Below are 23,307 nucleotides of genomic sequence, written 5' to 3'. Positions count from 1 at the left end.
TTGAATCATTTAAGCCAATAGCGTGAAGGCGCTGGAATCTCAAATATTGAAGACACCGTGTTGCATTCATGTGCATACAGATCTTCTAATCACAAATGTAATGCTCTGAATGAGAATGTGGTATGCATCTGATGCTCTGTCCCACATGTATCAATTCTGTGTTTTTCAACAGGTATTTCAATGCTATTTGTAAAATGACAATAGAAAGTCAGTCATTCTTTGAGTGTGGTGTTGATGGACAATTTTTGTCATAGGATGCTACAATAAGCCTTTCACAGCTGAAACAGATGTTGATGGTTGTGTGCCAGGTCTGGAAACAGCTCACAAAAATAAGAAATAAATTTATTGATTCTTAGAAAGACACTCTGACTGTTGAAAACACACATCCTTTTTGTCTAGGTGTTGAAAAACTCTAATGATTCATGCCTGTCAAGTACTCAAGAACACTGTTGAATGCTCCCTTAAAATGTTCTATTTTCATAAAAAAAAGCTAAAACCTAGCTCTTCATCAGGTACAGAAGTATCAGCTAAAAACATACTATTTTTGATGTTTTCACATGTGAAACTGGCTGTACCAGAGTCACAATTGGTTTGACGTCAGTATCCGTATCAGCATAGTGCACTGTCACAAGCTAGCCTACTTCATGGTATTACAAATTTAGTATGGATTTGGGACACAAAGTAGGCTAGAATGAATTTGTTTGATACCAGGGATCAATTTTGGAGAATATAGTAACCCAATCATACATTTTAAGGACATTTAAGAAATATGGGTGCAAATAATAGCTTGAAAATGTTTTCAGGTTCCGTCGTGTGCACAACAATTAGCCTACAGAAGTAGCCTATATTTACAAGAACCATAATTTGACATTATAGGCTATATACAAAACAAATAATCAATTATTTGGGTAAACATTCACCAGATGAATCAACAATTCAAATAATAGTTAGTTGCAACCCTATTACCATTTAACTTCCGAGCCAAATGATACGCAAATGGGGAGTTTAAGTTTCCGGGGAACCCTGAATGCAGCATCATGGGAGGGTCTTGTGAGTATCGGGTTGGTCGCTTTACTTTGAGTGAGTAGGCTATAGCTGCTGCTTCAAGGGACGGAAGACGGCAGGAAGGGACACACGGAGGTCTTTGATATTTGAAAGCACACTCTGGGAAAGGTAAGAGAATATTTTTTCCTTTTTGTCATACTCAGTTATTTTTGCAATTTCCGACTAGCACATTGAGTTAATAAAGCGATTTTGAGGTTTGAAGGAAAAGTAGCTTCAGAAGACACGTTAATGAACCGAGATACTAACGTTACCACCAGCAGCAGCATCAGCTCGGTGAGTTGAAACCTGTTACTTATTTAGAAGTTTTCCAGCCAAATGGCGGAAGTGTTTCGACGTTTAGCTAGCTAGCTAGTTGATAGGATTATAAAGAAAAAGTGTCACTATTACTAGAGGACACACCTGTTTGTTATCTCAAGGCGGGGATATGGATCATATCAGCATTCCCACACGACAAACCTGGCCCATAATATAACGTTACTTCATTAATTAATTTAACTACTTCAGATGTGGAGGCAGGCAGAGAGGATCTTTTAAGTTAGCTACTCGCTGTAAAAAACTTTATTGCCTCTTTCTCTTTTCGAAACCTGTTTTGTGAGTAAAGGGGAGTGGGTGGATCGGCTCCCCGAACTGGAATAACTATTGGTAGGTAAAAACATAAATACTTTAGGGTACGGAGTGAGTGAAGTTTTTGGTTTGCGTGTGTGGTCAAAAAGTCTCTCCTCCTCGCCTGTTTTAAATAACGTTCATGTTAAAACATTTTGTCCTTCCCGAGGAAATCCCTCTCTCCCAGTCACCACACCCTTGTTGTGCTGCTCGGCTACTTTAGCGCAGATCCTCATATCTCTCACAGGCTTATTCCCTTGTCTCGGCGTGTATAGGCTACCATAAAAAAAACGCCCCCTATATATCTGAGCCCTGCAAAACACATGTCACGCATCAACTGGACTACTTCCATTTGTGTTTCTACAATGTCAGACACAGGTTGTTAAAGGGCAGACCTACACAGCAGAATAATGCTTAAAAATATCTTAATACGTCATCTTACTACCATACGTGTGTGTGTGTGTGTGTGTGTGTGTGTGTGTGTGTGTGTGTGTGTGTGTGTGTGTGTGTGTGTGGCTACTACAGGAGAAAGTATGATGTCATTGTCGCTGAACAGCTGACTGCTGACCAAGCTGTTTGCAGGTAGTGGTCAGAAGTGGAAGTGACACACACAACACAAATCAGTGCCAAGGCAGTTGATGGAAATGTTGGGGAAATCCCCAATCTAGACTACAATAATGTATAAGCAGAAGTCATAATGTTGGCTGTTGTCATCACAGTGTGGTTTTGACTGTCACTCTACCAAGTGATGTAATCCAGAGCCGCTCAAGTGGGAGTTAAAAGTAGTAGTTTTAGTGGTATTATTTGCACCTACAAATACATGTAAATTACAAATAGATGGTTGGATATACTAGTATGCTGAAAAGAAAATTCGTACACACGGAGGAATCCTTGCAAAAATGTAGCTAATTAGAGAAATGATAAATTTGTATATCTCAACATTGAGTAATTAAATGTTTTGCAATGTTTTCTAGGCGTGTAGTGCATTAACAAGAAATCCCAAATTTAATGTAATTCATTCAAATCATACCAATAATTTAAGCTTACAGTTTTGAATCCGAGCCCTTCAGTGTGTGTATCAAGAAAAGTCAGATGTGTCAGACACACATTTAGTCAACATTTAGGTAAATATAAGTGTTGGATCAAAGTTGGTATTGGAAGATACCCAATGTTAAAGGATCGTGATCGGGCCAAAAACACTTGATCGGGACATCCCTACAAATGACCTATATCCTACATTTCAAATTAAAATCACAAGCCATGGTGTGTCATGTTGACAGAATTGACCTCTCCAGCATGTGAGCTCTTATTCTTTACGATATTGACAAAATGTGATGTTGCGATAGCGATTATGAATATTGCAATATCGATATTAATTTCGAAATTTTTAAACCTATGTAAAATTACAAAAGTTCTGGGAAAACGCATCAAAATAGATTCATAACAATCAAAGGTGTCAAAAGTATTCACATTCATTACTCAGGTAGAAGTATGGATACTAGGGTTTAAAAATACTTCTGTAGAAGTTGAAGTATCAATTCAAGCTTTTGACTCAAGTAAAAGTGTAAAAATACTGGTTTCAAAACTATTTAAAGTGTAAAAGTAATGTAAGGGGAAAAAATATAATATCAATATGCTTTTTTATATTAGATGGCGAGTTTTGGAAACAATTAGCTCGTGGTACTTGGGTGCGCAGAGCTTGCAGCGCATTCGAAAGGAGTTGTTTTTGCATCCGACCATTTTGAAAAATTCTTCCAGGTACGGCCAGGGATGTAAGGGTTGGCGGGGCTTCTTGGCTACCAACCTCCTCGCTGGTGCTTGGTTGGGACATTTCACTCGACTTCTCTTGAGTCTCTGCCACGGACATCTTCGTACTAGGCTACATACGTCTGCTATTTCCTTGCTGCAGTGTGACGTGATTTGTGTCATGTGCAGGTGCGGTGGATCACATACAAACCAATAGTGTCGGAATGGTATATGTTTATACTTCTCATCCAACCACAATCAAATTCACTCCGGATGGCGTGATTTATCTGGATAGGTTTTTTTTGTTTTGTTTTTAACGATGACAAGCCAGAATGAAAACGAGCCAAACTGAAATAGGAGTAACGAGGCTATTTTTAAAATGTAAGGAGTAGAAAGTACAGATAACTGCGTGAAAATGTAAGGAGTAGAAGTAAAAAGTCTGCTGTAAAATAATTACTCCAGTAAAGTATAAATACCCCAAATTTATACTTAAGTAAGGTAACAAAGTATTTGTACTTCCTTACTTGACACCTCTGATAACAAGTTTTCTTACAACACAAGGTTTATTTATTTCAACTGACCAGTCATATTGGACTGGTACAACATGAATAAATAAATAAATAAATAACGACCATGTCTACAGAACAGGACATGTTTTACTGGTTGTACAGTATAAAATATATAAATAAAGAAAACAGGACACAACTTTTCCTTCGCTTTTCTGATTTGTTCCGTTTTATCTCTATCAATTTCTTCACTTTCACTGTCACTCTGTTGAAATATGCACACACGTGGTACGCTACATAGGGTTTGTCACGTAATGGACCAGTGCGCTGACGTGCACTAACATGTGCAAGTGACACGGTAACTGGCCAATAAAATGATGATCATTATAGCGTTTCAAGCGGGTTCTAAATCAAACACAACTAAGCCACACAGCCAACGGACGGGACGCAGCGCTCCACAAAATATTGCATACTTATTGCGACACTTTCGATATATTGCGATAACGATATTGAGTCGATATATCTTGCACCTCTAGCGTGGACAGAAGGGGATTGCCCAACATATAAAATATGGGAGTTTTTCCATCCTTCCAGCTGATACTCATATTCTATTGGGAACTGCTGGTTTGTACATTGTTAAGCTATGGGTGCTTTTCAGTCGAGGTGTTTAAACACAATGTTCCACAGTATCCTGTCTTAGATTAGTCAGGGCAACTTTCCAACCACCGTATTTTCCAAGGAAGCCAGTGTCATACTGAAAAAGAGTTTGACTGCAGTGTCTATGACACAGAACAGAGGGAAATGCTGAGCTCTTATCTGATTTCTAATCATCTGACGGTGGTCGACAAACATGTCTGCATTGAATAGGATGTATGTAGGCTGGTGGTGTATCACTTACAGACAGCATGCGTATGAGAAAATCCTCTGGGGGAACAAAATGTATCTCTGGGAGAGTTTCCTGTTTAGATCTTGGTGCTTGCAGTTTCAGGAAGTCCCTAAAAGGACAATTAGGAAAGCTGAGCATTTCTGCTGAGTATCATTACATAACACTGTAGCCCTTAGGGATGGGTTCTCATAGCTGGTTCCATTTTGGACTCTGTTCCCGGTTGGCAAAAAAAACAAGATTAGTTAAGCTGAGATGTTTATGAATCTCTTATCTTTTATCTCTCCTCATTCTTTGATTAGCCAAGAGCAGTGGAAAACCTAGACAGCAGGCTTCATATTTGTAGCCGAATGTGACAAATGACAAACATCACTAATCAGCTGTAATGTTAATTCTGTAACGGTATAACATAACTCTGGTACGCCGCTGTACGATTACTGTGTTTTTGTAGTACAGCAGGGACCAACAGAGTGGTGACTCTTCCCTGGAGAAATGATCAAGCTCATCACCTCAAGCCAATTTAAGAATCTTAAAACCTTTGTTCTTATCAACATTGTAATCTCATCAATTGAATCGTTCTGAATCAGGGCCTTCAGTGTTTGAACTAGGCTACAGCTGTTAATTGAATGTGTCCGACACGTTTACCATTTATATTTATTATGCTGCTCCTCTCATTGCCAGGTTGTAGGGACAGATTGTGAACATTACAAACTGAAGTCTATTTTTTTTTCTTCCTTTTCAGCCAACAAAAGATGATTAGATGTTTTTGAGTCGCAGTTTATTTTAGCCTTTTTAGTTATGTGCAAATGTTGAAAGGCAAACCTAATGAGATTTGATAAGGGGTTTGAAAGGAATCGGATTTGATAAAATGCGATCGAACACTACAGATGGCTGCAGGTCACAGATGTGCTGGACGGATGAGAGAAACTGTTGTGGTGCTGGGGGGTGGCTCCATCCAGGCTGCGTACATGCATGGCAGCTTTGGCTTTCGTCTGTTCTGTGTCGGAAAGGAAAGGAGGAATGCAGCACCCTAAGGATACGGAACATTAGCTCCCTGATGGTGACATCACACTGCAACACTGTGAGAGAGAGAGAGAGGGAGAGAGAGATGGATGAGACGAGGACAATGTGAGAACAAGAGACTGGAGAAGGGAGCTAAAGGAACAAATCGGAGAGTAAGAAACTGGGTGAAATCAAGAAAAGAAAACGTATACAATACATAATACATTCAAGATTTCTTACCCAATCCTGATTAGCTCTGTTCTCAATCCACTCTATGACTAAATCATCTATTTATTTATGTCGTACTCATGGAATATTAATCAAGACTTACTACACTTTGGTATGTTTGAAGTTTCTCCATATCTGTTGCTTGTGCTACAACACGCTCAAGTTCTAGTTTTGACCACCTCTCCTTCCTTCCCTCCATCTGTCTGTCTGACTGTCTGTCTGTACTGCAAGCGTAGGTTCAGGGGCAGATGAAAGAATAATTCTGTGTGATATTTCTCTCTTTCGTCCTCTGAGCTAAGCTGTGTGCACTGTGATAAATTGGGCTGGGGGAGTCTCAATGGCTCTGTCCTATTTTGGGCTCCAGCTAGGTTTCTCTGACTTTAGCTTTTTCCCTGGCCTGGATTCTGAGCAGCTTCTGATCTCAAGTTTGATTCAACCTTCACAATTTGAGCTTGGCTTCAACTTCTCTACAATAATTTATCTTATCCAACCTCATGCAAAAGGTTGTGTTCTGTAAGGAGAGAAGAAAAAGAAGATGAAACGCAGCAGTATTTTCTAGGTACATCCTTTTTTCTCTACCTTATACAGCTCTACTGTTCAATACTTAGCCTTAAGTAGGTCTACATCGTGCGGCTGACACTAATGGAAGTAAACAAACGCCACAAAGACGGCAACGAAAATGTCTAATGGGAGAGACAATGACAATACTATTTAGGAACTTCTGTCAGTAAGGGGCGATGCCGAAAACGAAGAAATTCATGGAACGGCAAGAGTTTATTTATGACCAAATTACAAACTGGATACGTGATTGTGGTGTCCTCATGTCCTGCCTCCTGCACACTCCAGAGAGAAAGGGAGAGGTCTACAGTGTTTGAATTAAGTTTTACATTATATAGTACATTCTTTTATTAGTTTATTTTGTAATGTGTGTGTAGATCTTTTAAAATACATGTTGATGTAGTCACTCCTACATTTTTCAACTAAGGAGAAAAATGTGCTCCGTGGGGAAAAAAAGTTACAGAGTTTTGTGTTTTCTGTGACAAAGACATTTGCGCCATCAATTTGTGCCTAACAATGTATTACAATGCAGGAAATGAAGTCTTTGACACTCAAAATGTGTCCCCCGAAGGCCCATTCTGAGCCTTTCTCTGAGAATCTCTTTTATATCCAAGCAAAATTTGTATTGGAACTGAAATTTCCGTAACCTAATTGATATAGAATCAAATCAAAAATGTAATGGAATCAGGACCTTGTGAATTGAAAATGTGATTTCATACTGACTTTAATATTAATGTTAACACCAGACTTATTGGTCAGTGCTTTATGTTGTCATGGTAATTATTACACGTCATGGTATTACAAGGCTCGACGTTCAAAGGGGTGATAGAATGATTATATAGGGTATTTTACACTGTTCCTTAAGGTCTCATAATAGGGTATGTAACATTGGTTGGGCTGAAAATTGCCCGAATGCTATTTTATTAATGTGTGTAATTATAATGTGTTGAGTTATTTAAACAAACGATTGGGGAAATAAACGCCGCTTGTCCGCGAGTCCCATTCAAATATATATCAAAATATGAGATTTTCATAGTCAATGGGATTTTGAGCTTCTATGTATGTCCTATTTACCCACCGAACTGTCGTTATTCAACTATGACAGGGTAAAATCGGTTTTGCATTCTATCACCCCTTCTACAAATCAGTAACTGTGATTAAAGTAGTTTATAAATAAATGTCATTCATATAAATTCAAGCATCATGATCATAGTCATACAATCATTTTTTTTTGTCTTTTGTTAAATAATGCAGCAGATAATGAGCTTAAAAGATAATTGCATTTTAAATCGAAATATTGGTGAAAAAATCGCAATTAGATTATTTTCCAAAATCATTCAGCCCTAGTGTCGGTTGTTGTTGTTGTTATTATTATTATTATTATTATTATTATTATAACCTCTTTGCTGAAATGCAGACTTCAACAAACAGCAACACTTAAAACCGGTGGAACGCCTGACGAGTCGCTCCACCTGTTTACAGTTAAAACTGTAGTTGCTGCAGCTTTGCCTCAAATCTTTTACCGATGTTGCTCTTCATGTATAATCCAGTCCTCAATAGGCCTGTCATGATAACAAATTTTGCTGGATGATAAATTGTCCCAGAAATTATTGCGATAAACGATAATATTGTCGTTGTCAGACCATTTGCATCTAATATAATGATAATGCCATAATAATGCAGGTACACCTTTTCAAAGATCAATACACTTTTATTTCTAAAGAATATTTAACACTGGAACTGGAAGACATTTTAAATATCCACAATATGTCTTTGAGCTCCTTTTAGTATGTCGTCTTTCACGCTGATGTACAGTTGTGGAATTGCCGTTTGTGACACGCATGTTCTCAGACTACAGACTCTGTACTACATTTTACAATTATGTAACACTAAATATTATTAAATTTAAATAATTAATAAATTAAATCTATCTATATGGCTATCTGCCACATGGCGAGTAAATGTTTGTACGAAAATAGTTCTGTTTTTCAGTCTTCATTTTGGCAAAGGTGCGGCTTCTGCTCCTCAGCAGGTCGGAGCTTCGTGGGGGCGGGCCGAACACACACACACACACACACACACACACACACTGGTGCAACTCTAATATACTTTCCAAACTCCATGTCCGCGGACAGTGTAGGCTTGTACCGTTAATGTTCTGTGCATTGTCGGACACATGCAGCCACTTTCCTGAAACCACTTGCGAGACTGACGAGTCCACAGTGGCGTGTATGTCCGAGCCTGCCCCCCGTTGTCAGCTGTGTGGTTTGGAATGAAAGGGAGAAAACGGGACGAGTAACACGGTTGATATTGCTCATATATTTTCTTTTTTTGACGGCGCCTTAACTGCAAAGTGCTGGCGGAAACCCTGCTCCAACTCTCAACTAGCGTTTTCTGTCTCTCTCCGCCTGGAGTCCCGCCCCCACACAAAGACCATGCGCCTGACAAGAGGGTTCACTCCTCGTTACGCTAAGGAACCAAGAGTGGTCCTCCAGTCTCTTTGGTAGAGAGAGACGAGGAAAAAATTATCGAGCTCATTTTTTTTATCGTGCGATTAATTGATTTATTGACTATTGTGACAGGCCTAGTCCTCAACATTTCAACCAGGAGAAAGAGGAAGAGATACTGGTGGGGGGAGGGATGTTGCGTGTTTAGAAAAAAAGGGTGTTGAAAGTGGGTGAGACATTCCTCATAGCTTACGTCCTCCCACATTTTTACACAGTCGGACAGCATTGTGTGGTTAAGCATTTAGTGACCTGTTACTAATCATCATGTGGAATGCATTTTGCAGCTTTGACCAATCTGTGTCAATACCTGAACTGTTAACACTCAGATACTGTGTCTGTAACAATTCAAACTCTTTGTTCAATACGTCACCTGCAAGTGTACAGTTAGTTTACATTTGACTGGGCTGTCCAGTCAGAGCTGCTTCTGTCGTTTTCCAAGGAAATCAGGGAGGACATATTTATCCATTTGTGGTGAGATAAATGTCTGCGGAGCAGCTGGAATTCCGTATCTTCTCGTAATTCTATATACATTTCTCTGTCCTCATTCAGTAACGTCAGGCAACATCTTTAGCTAAGGTCAGAGATGTTATATTTACTGAACTTAAATAGGGGGAAAAAAAATTGAAGTTGGAGAATTTAAGGGAACCGGAACTCCTTTACCCATCTATTTATCCAGACCCTTTTATTCAGTACGGTACAGAAGTCACCACAACGCAGTTTCTCCCTATTTTCCTTGCTCTGTCAAACTGGATGGAAAGGTAAAGGGACACCTTTTTAGGTCCGTCTTTTCATTTGAGTTCAAGTCCAGGCTTGACTTGGCCACACAAGGGCCTGTATTTGACTCTTTCCATGATCTCCTCCTGACCTCCATCAGTTCATGTGGCTAAGAGTCATCGACGTATCATGACAATGCCTGCGTTAGGTTTCACCGTAGGAAATGTATAAGCGGGTGAGACATGAAATATGTTCCAGCAAGTTCAGTTTCCTGATCAATGAGTTTGAAGGCTTCTCAGACTCCAAAACGCAGCACAGCAGTTTATAATACTCTAAGACAGGATTTTACAACTCGATCACGAGTTAAACTATAAAAGAAATATGCTGTTCATGTTGCATAGTAATCTACCAGGAATGTGCACTTGCATGTGTTTAAATGGTCACACAGCAGTTCCCTGTCAGATGATATCACTATGCGAAAAGTAAAAGTTTACCCAGGTCAAACTTATTTGTTTGACATGAATGAGGGGGCTATGTCCACACACACACACACACACACACACACACACACACACACACACACACACACACACACACACACACACACACACACACACACACACACACACACAATTGGTCTGAACGCAGCCAAAGCCAAGTAATGAGTCATGTGATGACCAGATGTAACATTAAGGCAAAAAAGTGATTTCCCATAATTGTTTATAGTGTCCTGCAGTGTTTTGTATAATAGGGCTGCCTGTGAAGAGAGAAGTGTCTCTCATTGTTGGTGGCAGGAAGTTGGATAGCTTCCCACACAACAACATAATACTGAAGTCCAAATGCAGCTGTCAACAATCGCCAGCATTTTAAAGGCGTGGTATCACCTGCAAAATGCCACTGAAACGGCTTGCTGCTTCTCATATCATTGAATGAAACTGCTGTTCTCCACACGTAGTTCCTCACTCACAACTCTGTGTGGTTCCACTGTTTTTAACGGAGCACAACGGGGCATTTTTCAACAGCTGGCACAGCAGAACATGCATTGGGGCTTTAAATAGTCCGCATGGATCCATCAATAAATGCCTGGATCATCCCCATGCTTAATGTCATCACAATGCATTCAATGAGTGAACACATACAGTAACTGTGTGAATGTTGGTTTTAATCTTTTGAACTCTGGAGTGCATTCAGCATTTACATAAGTCTAATAGCATAAAGACAGTCGGTTAGATCAGACCTAAACTTTATGGGTGCACACCTCAAGCTTCTTCATTTGGATCTTAAAGGCATTTTATCATCGGAAGTTTTGCCCTCTTCTTGATGTGAAAACGCACTAATACACATCGATGTACTTTGATGATTCTGCCTGTGTTGGACCGGTAAAAGCCTACGTGACATTTGATAATGGGAGTTTTATGGCTTGTACATACTTCAAATCAAACGGGTTACTAACTGCAGTTTTGGTGTAAATACCTTGAGTTTGCTGATCCATGTGATTAGAATGTTTTTGGTTGTTGCTGTTACCCCCTACCACTTCTAATGGACAAGACTGGCTAATGTGTTACTACTGCGGGGGTGAATCGAAACCTGCCGGGGTGAAATGAGCGTCTGTGCTGTATGTGCGTGGAATGAGAACTTTGTCCTTTGCTACCCCACGCAGGGACAAACATTATGCAAGACGGAATCTTTCATCCTGAATTACGTGTGAACACACAGTCTCCTGCACAGTTGTGTGTGTGTGTGTGTGTGTGTGTGTGTGTGTGCGTGCGTGTGCGTGTGCGTACTGGATGTCTGCATGTGTACTATAGTTCACCACTCAGAATATGGCTTTAGTGCATTTTCATTGTTCTTTGTAACACTGAGATGAATGCAGCTGGCTTGGTCTACAGCTCTGTCTGTCCAATCCACTGCTGCTTCTACAAGTGTTGCACACCACACAGGTATATTTTCACCATTTCAAACTGACCTTTTGTCAATCAAAAAAACACACAGATTCAGCAACTGTATGGCCTATTTCTTGCTTAAAATGTTTTCAGAAACACATTTCGGTGAACTATTTTTGTAAAAATATGAGTATCGTATTCCGAACAAGCCGCCATAATGGTCGGCTTTGAAATTCGGGAGAAGCTAGACCCACGTGACGCGTTCGTCATTTCTGTTATGGAGACGTATTACGTCGTAAGACGGCGTCGCTTCTGTGTGTTCCGAGGCACTTTTTGGACCGACGGGAGCCGAATGATCAGTCCGACTGCCTTTTCGGCTGTCGGGTTGGTGTGTCAGAGCCTTAAGATTCAGTTAAACTCACTTGTAGTCTCAGTAATATATTAACATTTAGGTATAATTTTAAGATTCAGTTCAACTCACTTAAATACCATAGATAAAAGTGTCCTAGTTAGTTTTGACTTTATGTGGGTGTCTGCTCTCCATGAATCCTCACACACACTGTAACTATCCCACACAGAGTCCAGAGCTGACTGACTTAAGGGGAAAAAAAAGAGGAGGGATTGGTTGTGTCGGGCTCCTCCTTGTGATAATAAAGCTTATTTTAACTGCCATGACAAAATGGGTTAATTCCAGATGTCTTTCCTGTTCTTTTTCTCTCCTCCCTCACTACCGTTAATGTCACACCAGGAAGTCCCTTAAAGAAAGGAAGGGAGGAAGGTGAATGAGGAAACAAATGGCAAGGGAAGATTCATGAAGCACATTAAGCATCTGTAGATGTTTACCTAACAAATCCTCTGTTGTTAGGTGAACTTGAGCTGCCAGAGGAAGTGTTAACTGTGCATGTAGAGTAGGGCTGGGCGATATGGAGAAAATTAAATATCACGATATTTTTGACCAAATACCTCTATCAATACCGATATATTATATATTATATATAATAAATAACCATAACACTTAAAGAAAATAATTTACCTCTTCACTGCACCATGTTTTTTATTCTCTTACATCTAAACGTCACTGAGGTGTGAGTTCAAGTCTGACAAGTCCATTCATTAATTGATATAATGTACAAGTTGTTAGTTTGTTTTCTTTTACTCATTGATTTATTCTAAATTCCATATTGGGAAACGTTTACATCACCACCTCGTATCGTTTTTGTACCACATTTTTTAGGAACACACCTTAACATCAGTTCTTATTTAGGGAAGAAGTGCCTGGAGTGCGCACACACATTAGTGCAAAGGAAAGGGGCCATTATCCCACTAAGCACCATGTGCTGCCACTGGCGCAGTAGGCAGCATGCTGTGAGAGCTATTGTCATCAATACAGTAGGGCTGCATTATTTTGTCACCGCACAAAATCTGCAGCACTAGCCCTATTTTCTGAAGCTTTCTGGGCTGCACAGCAGCTACCAGTCACATGTGTTTGCGTCTTCCCTCTGGCAGTGACAGTATGATGTATGGAGTAGAAGCAGCCTGCTATCACAGAGAACAGGTGGCTCTCTCCAGAGACAAAAGCACCCTGGCCTGATTTAATGTGAGAGAAAAGCAAACTGAACAATTGCCTTTTTTGATTCTTTTGGTGAAAATGCAATCTGCGAGAAACAAACAATGGAGATACACATTCTTGAACATACACAAAACCAGTTTATTTGGCTTCCGTTTCTATGAATATTTGGTATCAACAGGACCGTCCCTGGCCACCCACTGACCATTTTAGAGGAACAAACACTGTTTACAATCTCATAGCATAAAATTACTCTTGGATATATTACAGTTATTGGTATATCTATGTATGATCGGCTTGTGCTTAGCCTACATTGTTTGCTTTTTTGGATCAATTCTTGTTTTCTTAAACCTGCAATAACTGACTTTTTGGGCACTTTGCAGGGAAAACAAGCTGTAAACAATACTGACATGACTTTATGAGATATAGCAAACTGATTAGCAAACAGTTGGTTATTTACACACCCAGTAGATCTATACAGAACAACGTTTATCAATAATTTGGAGTTGTGTTTATGGCCATCTGACAAATGTAAATATTCTCTCTCCTTTTTTAGCTCCGTTTTCTCTTCACGAACTCTTTAGCTGCTAAATGCTCCACTATGTTCACCAGCAAGTCGCTAGGTGTGTCTGTCTGCTGTTTGGTGCTGGGCAGGTAGCGCACAGTAAGTTTTCTTTTTTTATAGTTTTTTTTTTTTATAGAGCTTTTCGCTGAAAACGGCTGCCTGCTGTGGCCGAAGACATTGTGAGAGTGGTGCGGGTGAATCAAAACCTGCAAAGTTGCAAGTCGTAAAACCAACACAATGAGCTGAAAGATGCTATTAGGCTCTGTAGACCTGAGGAGAACTGCAAAGTCGGTTGATCATTTTCTATGGGCTTATGACTACATTCACATACAAGTAATCATATGATCAATTGTTAATATAAAACTTAAGCTTAAAATAATTAGGGTGTATTTCTCCACTATTCATCAGCTGTGATTTAGTCCCTTGCGTGTGTGTGATGACAGAGGTGTAGATTGTTTTGGTCCAGATAGTCTTAGGTCAGTGAAAGCCGATGCTGCTGGCAGGCAGGCAGTACGTTGTCATCATCACCTACTGCCTTCTCTCCATTATTGTCAGCTTGTGGGAGATGGCTATTGATCTCTCTGTGTGTGTGGATGTGGGGGGGTGGGTGGTGTGTCAGGGGGTGTGGCCATATCTTTCTCTAGCAAGCCACATTTCACTAGCATACACACCTTTCAGTAGGGGTGGTGAAATGAATCACTGCATCAATGCATCGCGATGCGGACCTTGATGATTCTGCATCGATGTGGTGACAGACCATAAACGATTATTGCCTACTGATGTTGCTTGTTGATTTTCTGGTCACTGCTTCTTTTTTTTTTTTTTTTGCCTTTTGTCTGCTGTGTTTAAACTCTGCTATATTCAGGAAGTGACCTTTTTTAAGAGCAGATACAATAAAAAGGGGAGTTTGTATATATCTGACTGCTTGAATGTGTTGATGAAAACCATGTTTAGCAATAATAATATTGAGGAGGTGATTCATCGGGATATCTATTCCAATCGTTGACAGGATGATCATAATTGAATCATGAGACCAGTAAAGATTCACACCCCTACCTTTCATTGCCTTGCCTTGCCTTGCCTTTCAGGGATACAAGCAAAGTAAATGGGAAATGATTTTGTGCAATACTGAGGTGTCAACAAAAACCAGTAAGAGCTGTAGATCACGAGGCCACAGGGATGTGGAAGTGTTACATCAAGGATAGTTTTTAATGTGGTTGTGGCAGAGGCTGTGCATGTGCAGTAGTGTGTTAGAGCACCGAGGCAGCAGCATTACCAACACTGGCTCTCCTCCTGTTCCCTTCCCTCCCACTGCTTTTCCAGACCAGTGCTGATCCCTCAGCCCGACTCTGTTTTTCACCTCACACACAGGAAAGGGAAGAAGGTGCGGCTCCGAAACAGACTTCGATCATCTCTTTGTTTTTTTTCTCGCTCTCTCACTCTTACCATTTCTGGTTGTATTGTTTCATGTCCCTCCTCTCTTTTGAAGAGACTTGCTTCTCACCAGTTGACTTATTGTCTGGTTGATTCTCATGCATTTCACTTAATATATATAGCCTAATCAAAGTGTATTCTGTTTGTAGATGGCAGCCATCAGGAAGAAGTTGGTGATAGTTGGGGATGGTGCATGTGGGAAGACCTGTCTGCTCATCGTCTTCAGTAAGGACCAGTTCCCAGAGGTCTACGTCCCCACTGTGTTTGAGAACTACATCGCTGACATTGAAGTGGATGGGAAACAGGTACTTTTTATATTTGAAATGTAACTTTTTTTTATTCATTTTGATTAGATTGATTATGAATAATTGGTTAAGTGCATTTGCTCAAGTACAGTATTTAGGTAACAAGTTAAGTAGCCTATACTTTTCATTTCAGAGAGAAATATTGTGCTTTCTACTCTATTACATTCAGGGCTTGGCATTAGCACCCGCCTACCCATTTACCCAAATGAGGGTCGGGGTAGAGGCAGTGGCGGGTAACACAGTCACTCTTAATAGCCCTTTTGGCGGGTGGCATATAGGCCTATAACTATATTATTGTAACACTGGTTGCCGGTGTACTGTGCCACCCCTGACACAGAAGCACAGCTGTAATCTATTGTCCAGCGCACGGTCAAAGCATGGTGGCCCGGTCCGCCCTGGCCGGCACCTAATCCCACACACCAACAGCAAGCCGCGGTGCATGCTCTGCTTCTCCCCAAACATTTTGATGAGGTTTGTAAACACCCCTGCATTACTTATGCAAAAGGACTCTTGTCATGTCTGTGTCTTAATTGGTTGCATGTTTTCATACAAAATGAGCTTCACACACAACCTTATCGGAGCTTAATGTTTGATGACGGTGGTGTTAGGCCTATATATTTTATGTAGTCTTGATGTGGGAGGTCATTTACATTTAAAGAGCTGTAAATCTGGTTCTTCAAGTAAATTGTAACACAATTTCACGAGAAAAGTCAGAAAAATCCTCATGACATTAATCGGTCTTGTGACCCTTTAGAGGTCCAACCCCTAGGTTGTATAAAATATGTTGGATACCACTGGACATCACTACCTGGTTGTAAAATAAAGGAGCTAAAACTAGTTGCAGCTCGGCCAGCTACAATGCTGCTTACCGCACACATTGTTGCATCAGTAATAACAATTTAATGTAACATATGATAATATATCCGTCACATGGGCCATTTTACTGCAACGAGTACTTAATACTTTTCATACTGTAAGTACATTTAGCTGATAATGGACTTTTACTTGTAGTTAAGGATGTGAGTATATATTTTGATAATAAGACATTCCTCATAAAAAGCAGGGTTGTGTGACTAAAACTGCCGCTGTAATGTTAAAATGTGACCCTGTTGGCTCTGCTGGTTAAGAACCACGTGCCCTCAAGACCGATGTGGATAAGTGCAGATTGTAAGCAAATCCTTGGCTCTTTTCATTGTTATAAAGCAGCAGACATCCAGCCAACAACAGGAAATGGATCAGTGCCCCCTTCCTGCTCAGTGTTGGAACCCCCCCTCATTCATCATGACTAATGTCCCATTTCCTGTTTCCTGTGCGGTGTAATACATAGTTGACTGTACCCCTAGCCTCCCAAATGTGGTAGAAAGATTTAAAAAAAAAAAAAGATAAAAATGCATTTAGTTCAGTGAATTATTACTTAAAAAGTCAGTGTCACAGTTGACCTTACAGCTGCCCCCTATTTATCATTCTTTGATTATATTTAATTGTGGTTACAACAACCAAGAAAAGACAAGTTCAGACAGACAGCATGGTGGTAAACGAAATAGATGAGGCCAACTCCTGAGAGACACCTAGTGGTAAAGGAACTCAAAAGCAGATATTGACACAGATTTGTCATGGTGTGGTGGTGCCTACTTTCCTACACAGAAGATGTGGTACAGCTCAGCCCACTGTCTCATATTATGGAAAATGCCAGAAGACAGTGTGGCCAGCCAGTCTGGTAGTTTGTCGGCCAACAAGCAAGACTTGGCAAGAAATGAGTGCTAACATACTGCAGTTACTCTCTTTTTTTTTTTTTTTTTTTCTCCAGTTCTCAGCTGTATCAGGCACAGTTCTCCAGCTGTGACTGTAATGTGGGTGAGGTTACTGCAGGATGTCAAGATTACAGTCAAAGCTAAGAGACCACAGACATTTAGGAGACGTATACAGCCAAAAGCCACATGGCGGGGCACCTGGTTGACTCACCTGGTAGAGCGTGGGTCCTTGCTGCAGCAGCTGCAGGTTCAATTCCGACCTGCGGCCCTTTGCTGCATGTCGTTCCCCTCTCTCTCTCCCCTTTTAATGTCTAAGCTCTCCTATCAAATAAAGGCCTAAAATGCCACACACACAAAAAAAGCCACATGATGCATGCTATGACACTTCTAGGCTACAGTGTAGAAGATGTTCCTATCTGATATTTTGGGGTTGCATTTTAGCATGTGCTACAGACCTCGCTGAGCTGGGCATTTGTTTTATCTAGAGCAGGTCAGGCACTCTGGGACTGCTAACAGTTTGATTAACAGCCTAAGAAAATCCTGTGGGAACCATCTCTACCTCTAAGGCACATGTGTCAAACTCAAGGCCCGCAGGCCAAATCTGGCAGTGTTGCAGATTTAGATCGGGCCCGTATATCAATTTGGGTTCACAATACATTTTGGCCCGCCTAGTTGTGCGCAAAACCAAAAACACACTTAAGTGTTTTTTAAACTGCAATTACCTGACATTCAGAGCAGAATATGGCAGATTTGCCAACTCTGAGTCTCAGGAATTCCCCCAGAAGCAGAGAGTTTTCATATTCAGGCTGTGAAACAGGTTGAATATGAAAGGTTGTATATGTAACTTTACTAGTTCCAATGAGACAACCTGTAGGGGGACCGAAGCGGGAAAAGTTACATAGTGTTGCTTTTAAAAAAAAAAGAAAAAAAAAAGGTATCATTGTTTTGCTTGATTTGCTAAATTCTATGATGGCTAAGGAACTCTTTTGATGACTTTTGTAGGGTTTCATGTCAACAAAAATGCAACAAAGCGTACAAAAATGTTGGAAAAATCAACAAATTTACAAAAAGGTGACAAATGTCTAAGAAAGCCACAAAACAGTCGGAACAAAAATGAGGAAAAAAGCTACCAAAATGTTTTTTAAAAAGTGACATGCAGTAGCAAAAGCACGTCAATAAACTACATGTCTGGCCCTTGGTGTGATTCTCTTTTTCCAGTGTGGCCCTTAGTGAAAATGAGTTTGACATCCCTTCTCTAAGGAGTTGCTTTTTAGGCCTGAATTGTTTTAAATCCGCTTTAAATTCCTCTCTCCAGTTATTCTGCCTCTATTCTTGTTGCCCATATTCTATTGGTCTCTGATCTCCTTTCCCCTCTTCATCCTGCTGTCGATGAAGTGGGAATATCCTGCCTTATTTTAATAATGTTACTTACATTGCACTTTTTGCTGGCAGCCACTTGCGTCAACACGTTCTTTTTCTTCCTTTTCCTCAGGTGGAGTTAGCGTTGTGGGATACAGCAGGCCAGGAAGACTATGACCGACTGAGGCCTCTCTCCTACCCTGACACAGATGTTATCCTCATGTGCTTCTCCATAGATAGCCCCGACAGTTTAGGTAAGGCTGCATACAAATTGCTACCCACACAAAACCGCAAGTAACATTTTTGTTTTTAAATTGTTGTATCCCGGTAAAGTAATTTATCTGGAATTAAAGGGCAGCATAATGATGTCACAGCAGGGTTTCAGTGATTCAGAAAGAACCTGAAATATTTTTGACCTGGCGTGGTACCTCAGAGAGTCAAGGCAGCTGGTTATGTTTCTTCAGTTTATACAGAATTTAAATAGTTTTTAAGCAATTGAGAAGAAGCTTGACTCGTGGATTCAGTCCACAAAAAAGAAAATGCAAAGAAAATACAGAGCTGTACTGATGCACAATATAGGCAAATAATACCTGGTAAGGGGGTTCCCTTTGAATGTAGAGAACTATTTGCATTAAAAAAGGCTAAGAAATTATTTTTTGTACAGGAAAGCAAATGCTCCATTAAATGTCCACATTTTCCACTACAAGGAGGGCTCATCTGTCAGTGCAGTAAAATCCGCACTGATCCTCTCTATAGGTTTTACCCTTTTAATAATTTATGTATTTTCCATTACATTTCCCTGTTTGCTGCCTCTGTGCAGAGGTCATGCAATTAATGATCCATTTTATGAAAACGTAATGCATATTCACATGGTGTACATGAGTATGATTTAAATTATAGGTGTTGTAATTAATCCTGCTGCTGCCATCAAGACGAGCATCACAGTTGGCCCTTAGTCAGCTCTCCTGCTCTGGGTTAGTTAGTACATTTAGTAATTCTACATTTAGACATGACTGTTTCTCAGCTACAGCAATTTGAACACATAAGGGAAGTTGGAACTTAAATACAGTACAAAATTGCATTTTTAAAGTCCATTAGAAGTTGATTAAACAACCTATAGACAGTAGAATATCCAATATTGATATTTTGTATATTATTTCTGGTCAATGCATCCTTAATAGACACTGGCACTTAAAGCCCGAGACACACTAAGCAGTTTACATTTTTGGGTGACAATACAGATTAGTGCCGCTGCTGTTATGGAGACGTATTACGTCTCGTCGGCTTGGTGTTTTCCGAGGCACTTTTTTGACCAACTCGGGGAGACTGATCAGTCCAACTGCCTTTTCTGCTGAGGGTCGGCCGTCTGGTCGGTGTGTCTCGGCCTTAAAAGGCACTTATTAGATGTGTTTTAATTTAGTTTTCACATTCAAAGTAGCCTGGGAAAACCCTGACGAACTTCCGGCAAATTTGAGATTTGCTCTGCAAGTCCGTCTGGCCAAGAGCCCATTCAAGCCCATTTCCAATTTTTCCAAATCGAGGCACCAATCACAACCGTTGAGGCGGGCTTTACATGATGACGATAGCACAGCGACAGTGAGCAGCCTTTTGTTTACATTCAACATGATGGCCACCGAAGCGCAGCAACGCTTTGATGCCGCTGTCGCTGCTATGTCACCGCGATCGTTGGTCCGATTGGTTGAAGGACTATCCAATGCACCCAGAGGCATTTGAGCGGTGTCCGTTGGTGACGCCCCATTTGGAAATGAGCTGTGAATGAACCTCGCCCACACCCACTCTCAGTTACAACTGAGAAGGGTCTGGTGTCAGCCAGCTTACATTAAAAGGGATCAAGATGAACAAACTAATTTGAAGACCGTAACCTAGCAGCTGTTGCTGTGTGGGGTTCGAGATTATGACTGCATTTTCTGGAAGCATACGCAGAATACAGTGTGTCGCATGTATTTCAGGCTACATTGTGTTCTTCCCCCTCGAAACACCAAATGAAACCGATGAAGAAAATGTATTGTTTAGTAAGACCTCAGCCCTGGGGCTTTCTCCCAGTGTTTTTGATATTTGACGCGACAGATGGCGCACGCCTACTCTATCACAGTATGGCATCTCCTTCTAGAGGGTGCAGATTTTGTCTTGCAGGCTCGACCATGTATCAATGTTTGTCTGTACAGTCACAAGGGAAACGGCAAGGACTCTCAATCTCCCAACTGTCCTTGTAGGGAAAACGTCTGGGAATTGCTGTGCAGTGACATGACTTTTTTTTTTTTTATTCTTGTAGAGAATATTCCCGAGAAATGGACGCCTGAAGTGAAACACTTCTGTCCCAATGTCCCGATCATTCTCGTGGGTAACAAGAAGGACCTGAGGAATGATGAACACACACGAAGGGAGCTGGCCAAGATGAAACAGGTGTGTGTCTGTGTGTGTGTGTGTGTGTGTGTGTGTGTGTGTGTGTGTGTGTGTCTGTGTGTCTGTGTGTGTGTCTGTGTGTCTGTGTGTCTGTGTGTGTGTGTGTCTGTGTGTGTGTGTGTCTGTGTGTCTGTGTGTCTGTCTGTGGCGTCATTTTAACGCGCTGTCTGCATTAAACCTCCAGGAGCCTGTCAAATCTGAGGAGGGCAGAGACATGGCCAACCGCATCAGTGCCTTTGGCTACTTGGAGTGCTCCGCCAAGACAAAGGATGGCGTGCGGGAGGTGTTTGAGATGGCCACCAGAGCAGCGCTACAAGTCCGCAAGCGCAAGAAGAGGGGAGGCTGCCAGCTACTGTGAGGGGACGGAGTTTGTTGGCCAATCAGCACCTGAGGGAGGACTCCCTACGCACAGAGCAAACTATAGAGAAACCTTAAATCAATGGCTTCCGTGGACTATACTTACTTCACAGATGCAGATATACCACAGGAGAATATAAAAGACTGACACACCTGTTTAAAAGCAAAACAAATCAGCTTTTTTTTTTATTTTTTAAACTCTCTGCTACTCACTTTGTTTCTGTTTGCTGTTTCCCTCCACTAGCTAGTTACTAGTTTGTGTGAAGGACCTGTCCCTTCCTCCTATATGAATGTATGTTTGTATTTATATGTGCATATACTTTACAAATATATCATGTCTGTGTTATGATTGTTTACAGAGAAGGGTCTTGTAGGTCACATGTCCAGTGAATGGCAAGATAGTTTTTAGATTTGCTTTAATAGTATGGCACTTGCTTCTATTCAACCTGCATGCACCCCTCAGTGTCCTTTTTATAAATCAGTTTGTCAGGAAACCCACGTCACACCACTATTACTGATAATTTTACACCCTCAACATCCTATTTGAGCATGTGCTGAGTCAGCAGAGCTCCCCCCCCCCAGCTTTCTATTCTGACATAAAGGACTAAATTAGGAGCCTGTTCACTCTGCATTAATCCACTGAAACCTAGATAAATTGAAGCTGCGACGACTATTTTATGGAGAGGTTTTGGACTGCACCTTGCTCCGTCTCTTTTCTATGGCGATAGCTTAAGCCGGCACTGGAGACAGTGGTCTATTGTCATGGACACAATACTCTCAGTCACGCCAACACTGGCTCCGACAAGACTTGTCACTACCACTGTCTATCACCAACGTCTTGCCAAAACACCCTCCTGTCTGAACTCTGTACTGTTGATTCAGCTCCAGTATACAGTCATTATGCATTGCTGTGTACTGAATTTACAGGTTCATGGATGCACTCCTGTATACAGCCATTTTAATATTCAGATTATAGGCCTATTCCGTCCATAAAAGTTTGAATACATTTCCAGCTGCCTGCGTGACCGTTTAAAGGTTGTCATTACCAATGTGCCATCTCCTCAGTTTGGCTCAGTAGCTCTCTTTGAAAGCTACTCCATTTGAAATTGGGGCTTTGTTGTTGTGTAAGGCCTGTATTTAACACTACACACAAGGGACATTCCTTGAAATGCGATTGGAATGTTTTATATCTGAGAGCGTAGCCCAGTCAACATTTTTCTCCTGAGCAGCCATTAAAGATCATTGAAGTGGGGCCAACTAATAAACTGTGGTGTGATTGGGCTCAGAGCTGAGACGGTTTTTATTTTATTTTTTCAACAGAATTGTGATGAAAATTGTAAGATCCAACTTTGTCAGTGACTACAATGATTATAATTAATCTTTCTCCAGATGTGTATTGTCATCACTAAGTTACGGAATCCTCAAACCACCTCATCTTCTTCCAGGCAGCCCTCTGATATAGTTAGTGTGTGCTTCTGTATCATGGCTGGAGCAAAGACATGACTTACAAAGAGCCCTGAACACTGTTAGTATATGTAGTGGTCCCTGCATTGATCTTACCACCATCATAAGCTACAACTATGGTAATCCTTTTAGCCAGTACATTCAGATCCATAGAGATCAGAATGTGGTGGGCTTTGGCTAATTTCTGGACAGTGCCTCTATGTATGTATGTCAAACACCATAATTCAAGAGAAAATGTTGATTGTGATGACGCTTTATAAACAGGAGTGGGATGTGTTGAAACATGTTATTAAAGTATTTTTGAATTACTATGTAATCGTAACTCGTTTGGTTTAGCTTTTGCTTTAGCTTGCATTTCATTTTTTTGTTTTATTTTTTTTTAATCA

The 23,307-nt window shown here is 40.7% G+C and overlaps 1 protein-coding gene across 1 annotated transcript; it reads left to right on the top strand.

The window, feature by feature from the left end:
- The first annotated feature begins 1,037 nt into the window (after positions 1-1,037).
- LOC120558914 (rho-related GTP-binding protein RhoA-D) lies at positions 1,038-23,232 on the top strand. Its single transcript, XM_039800269.1, has 5 exons — positions 1,038-1,173; positions 15,411-15,566; positions 18,810-18,930; positions 20,970-21,100; positions 21,285-23,232. Exons 2-5 carry the CDS (start codon positions 15,411-15,413, stop codon positions 21,456-21,458), a joined length of 582 nt encoding a protein of 193 aa, XP_039656203.1. The 5' UTR covers positions 1,038-1,173; the 3' UTR covers positions 21,459-23,232.
- Positions 23,233-23,307: the final 75 nt, after the last annotated feature.

The sequence above is a fragment of the Perca fluviatilis genome, chromosome 5 (genome assembly GCF_010015445.1).
Source record: "Perca fluviatilis chromosome 5, GENO_Pfluv_1.0, whole genome shotgun sequence".
Classification (NCBI taxonomy): domain Eukaryota; kingdom Metazoa; phylum Chordata; class Actinopteri; order Perciformes; family Percidae; genus Perca; species Perca fluviatilis.
This window is presented reverse-complemented; position numbering and strand designations above follow the sequence as displayed.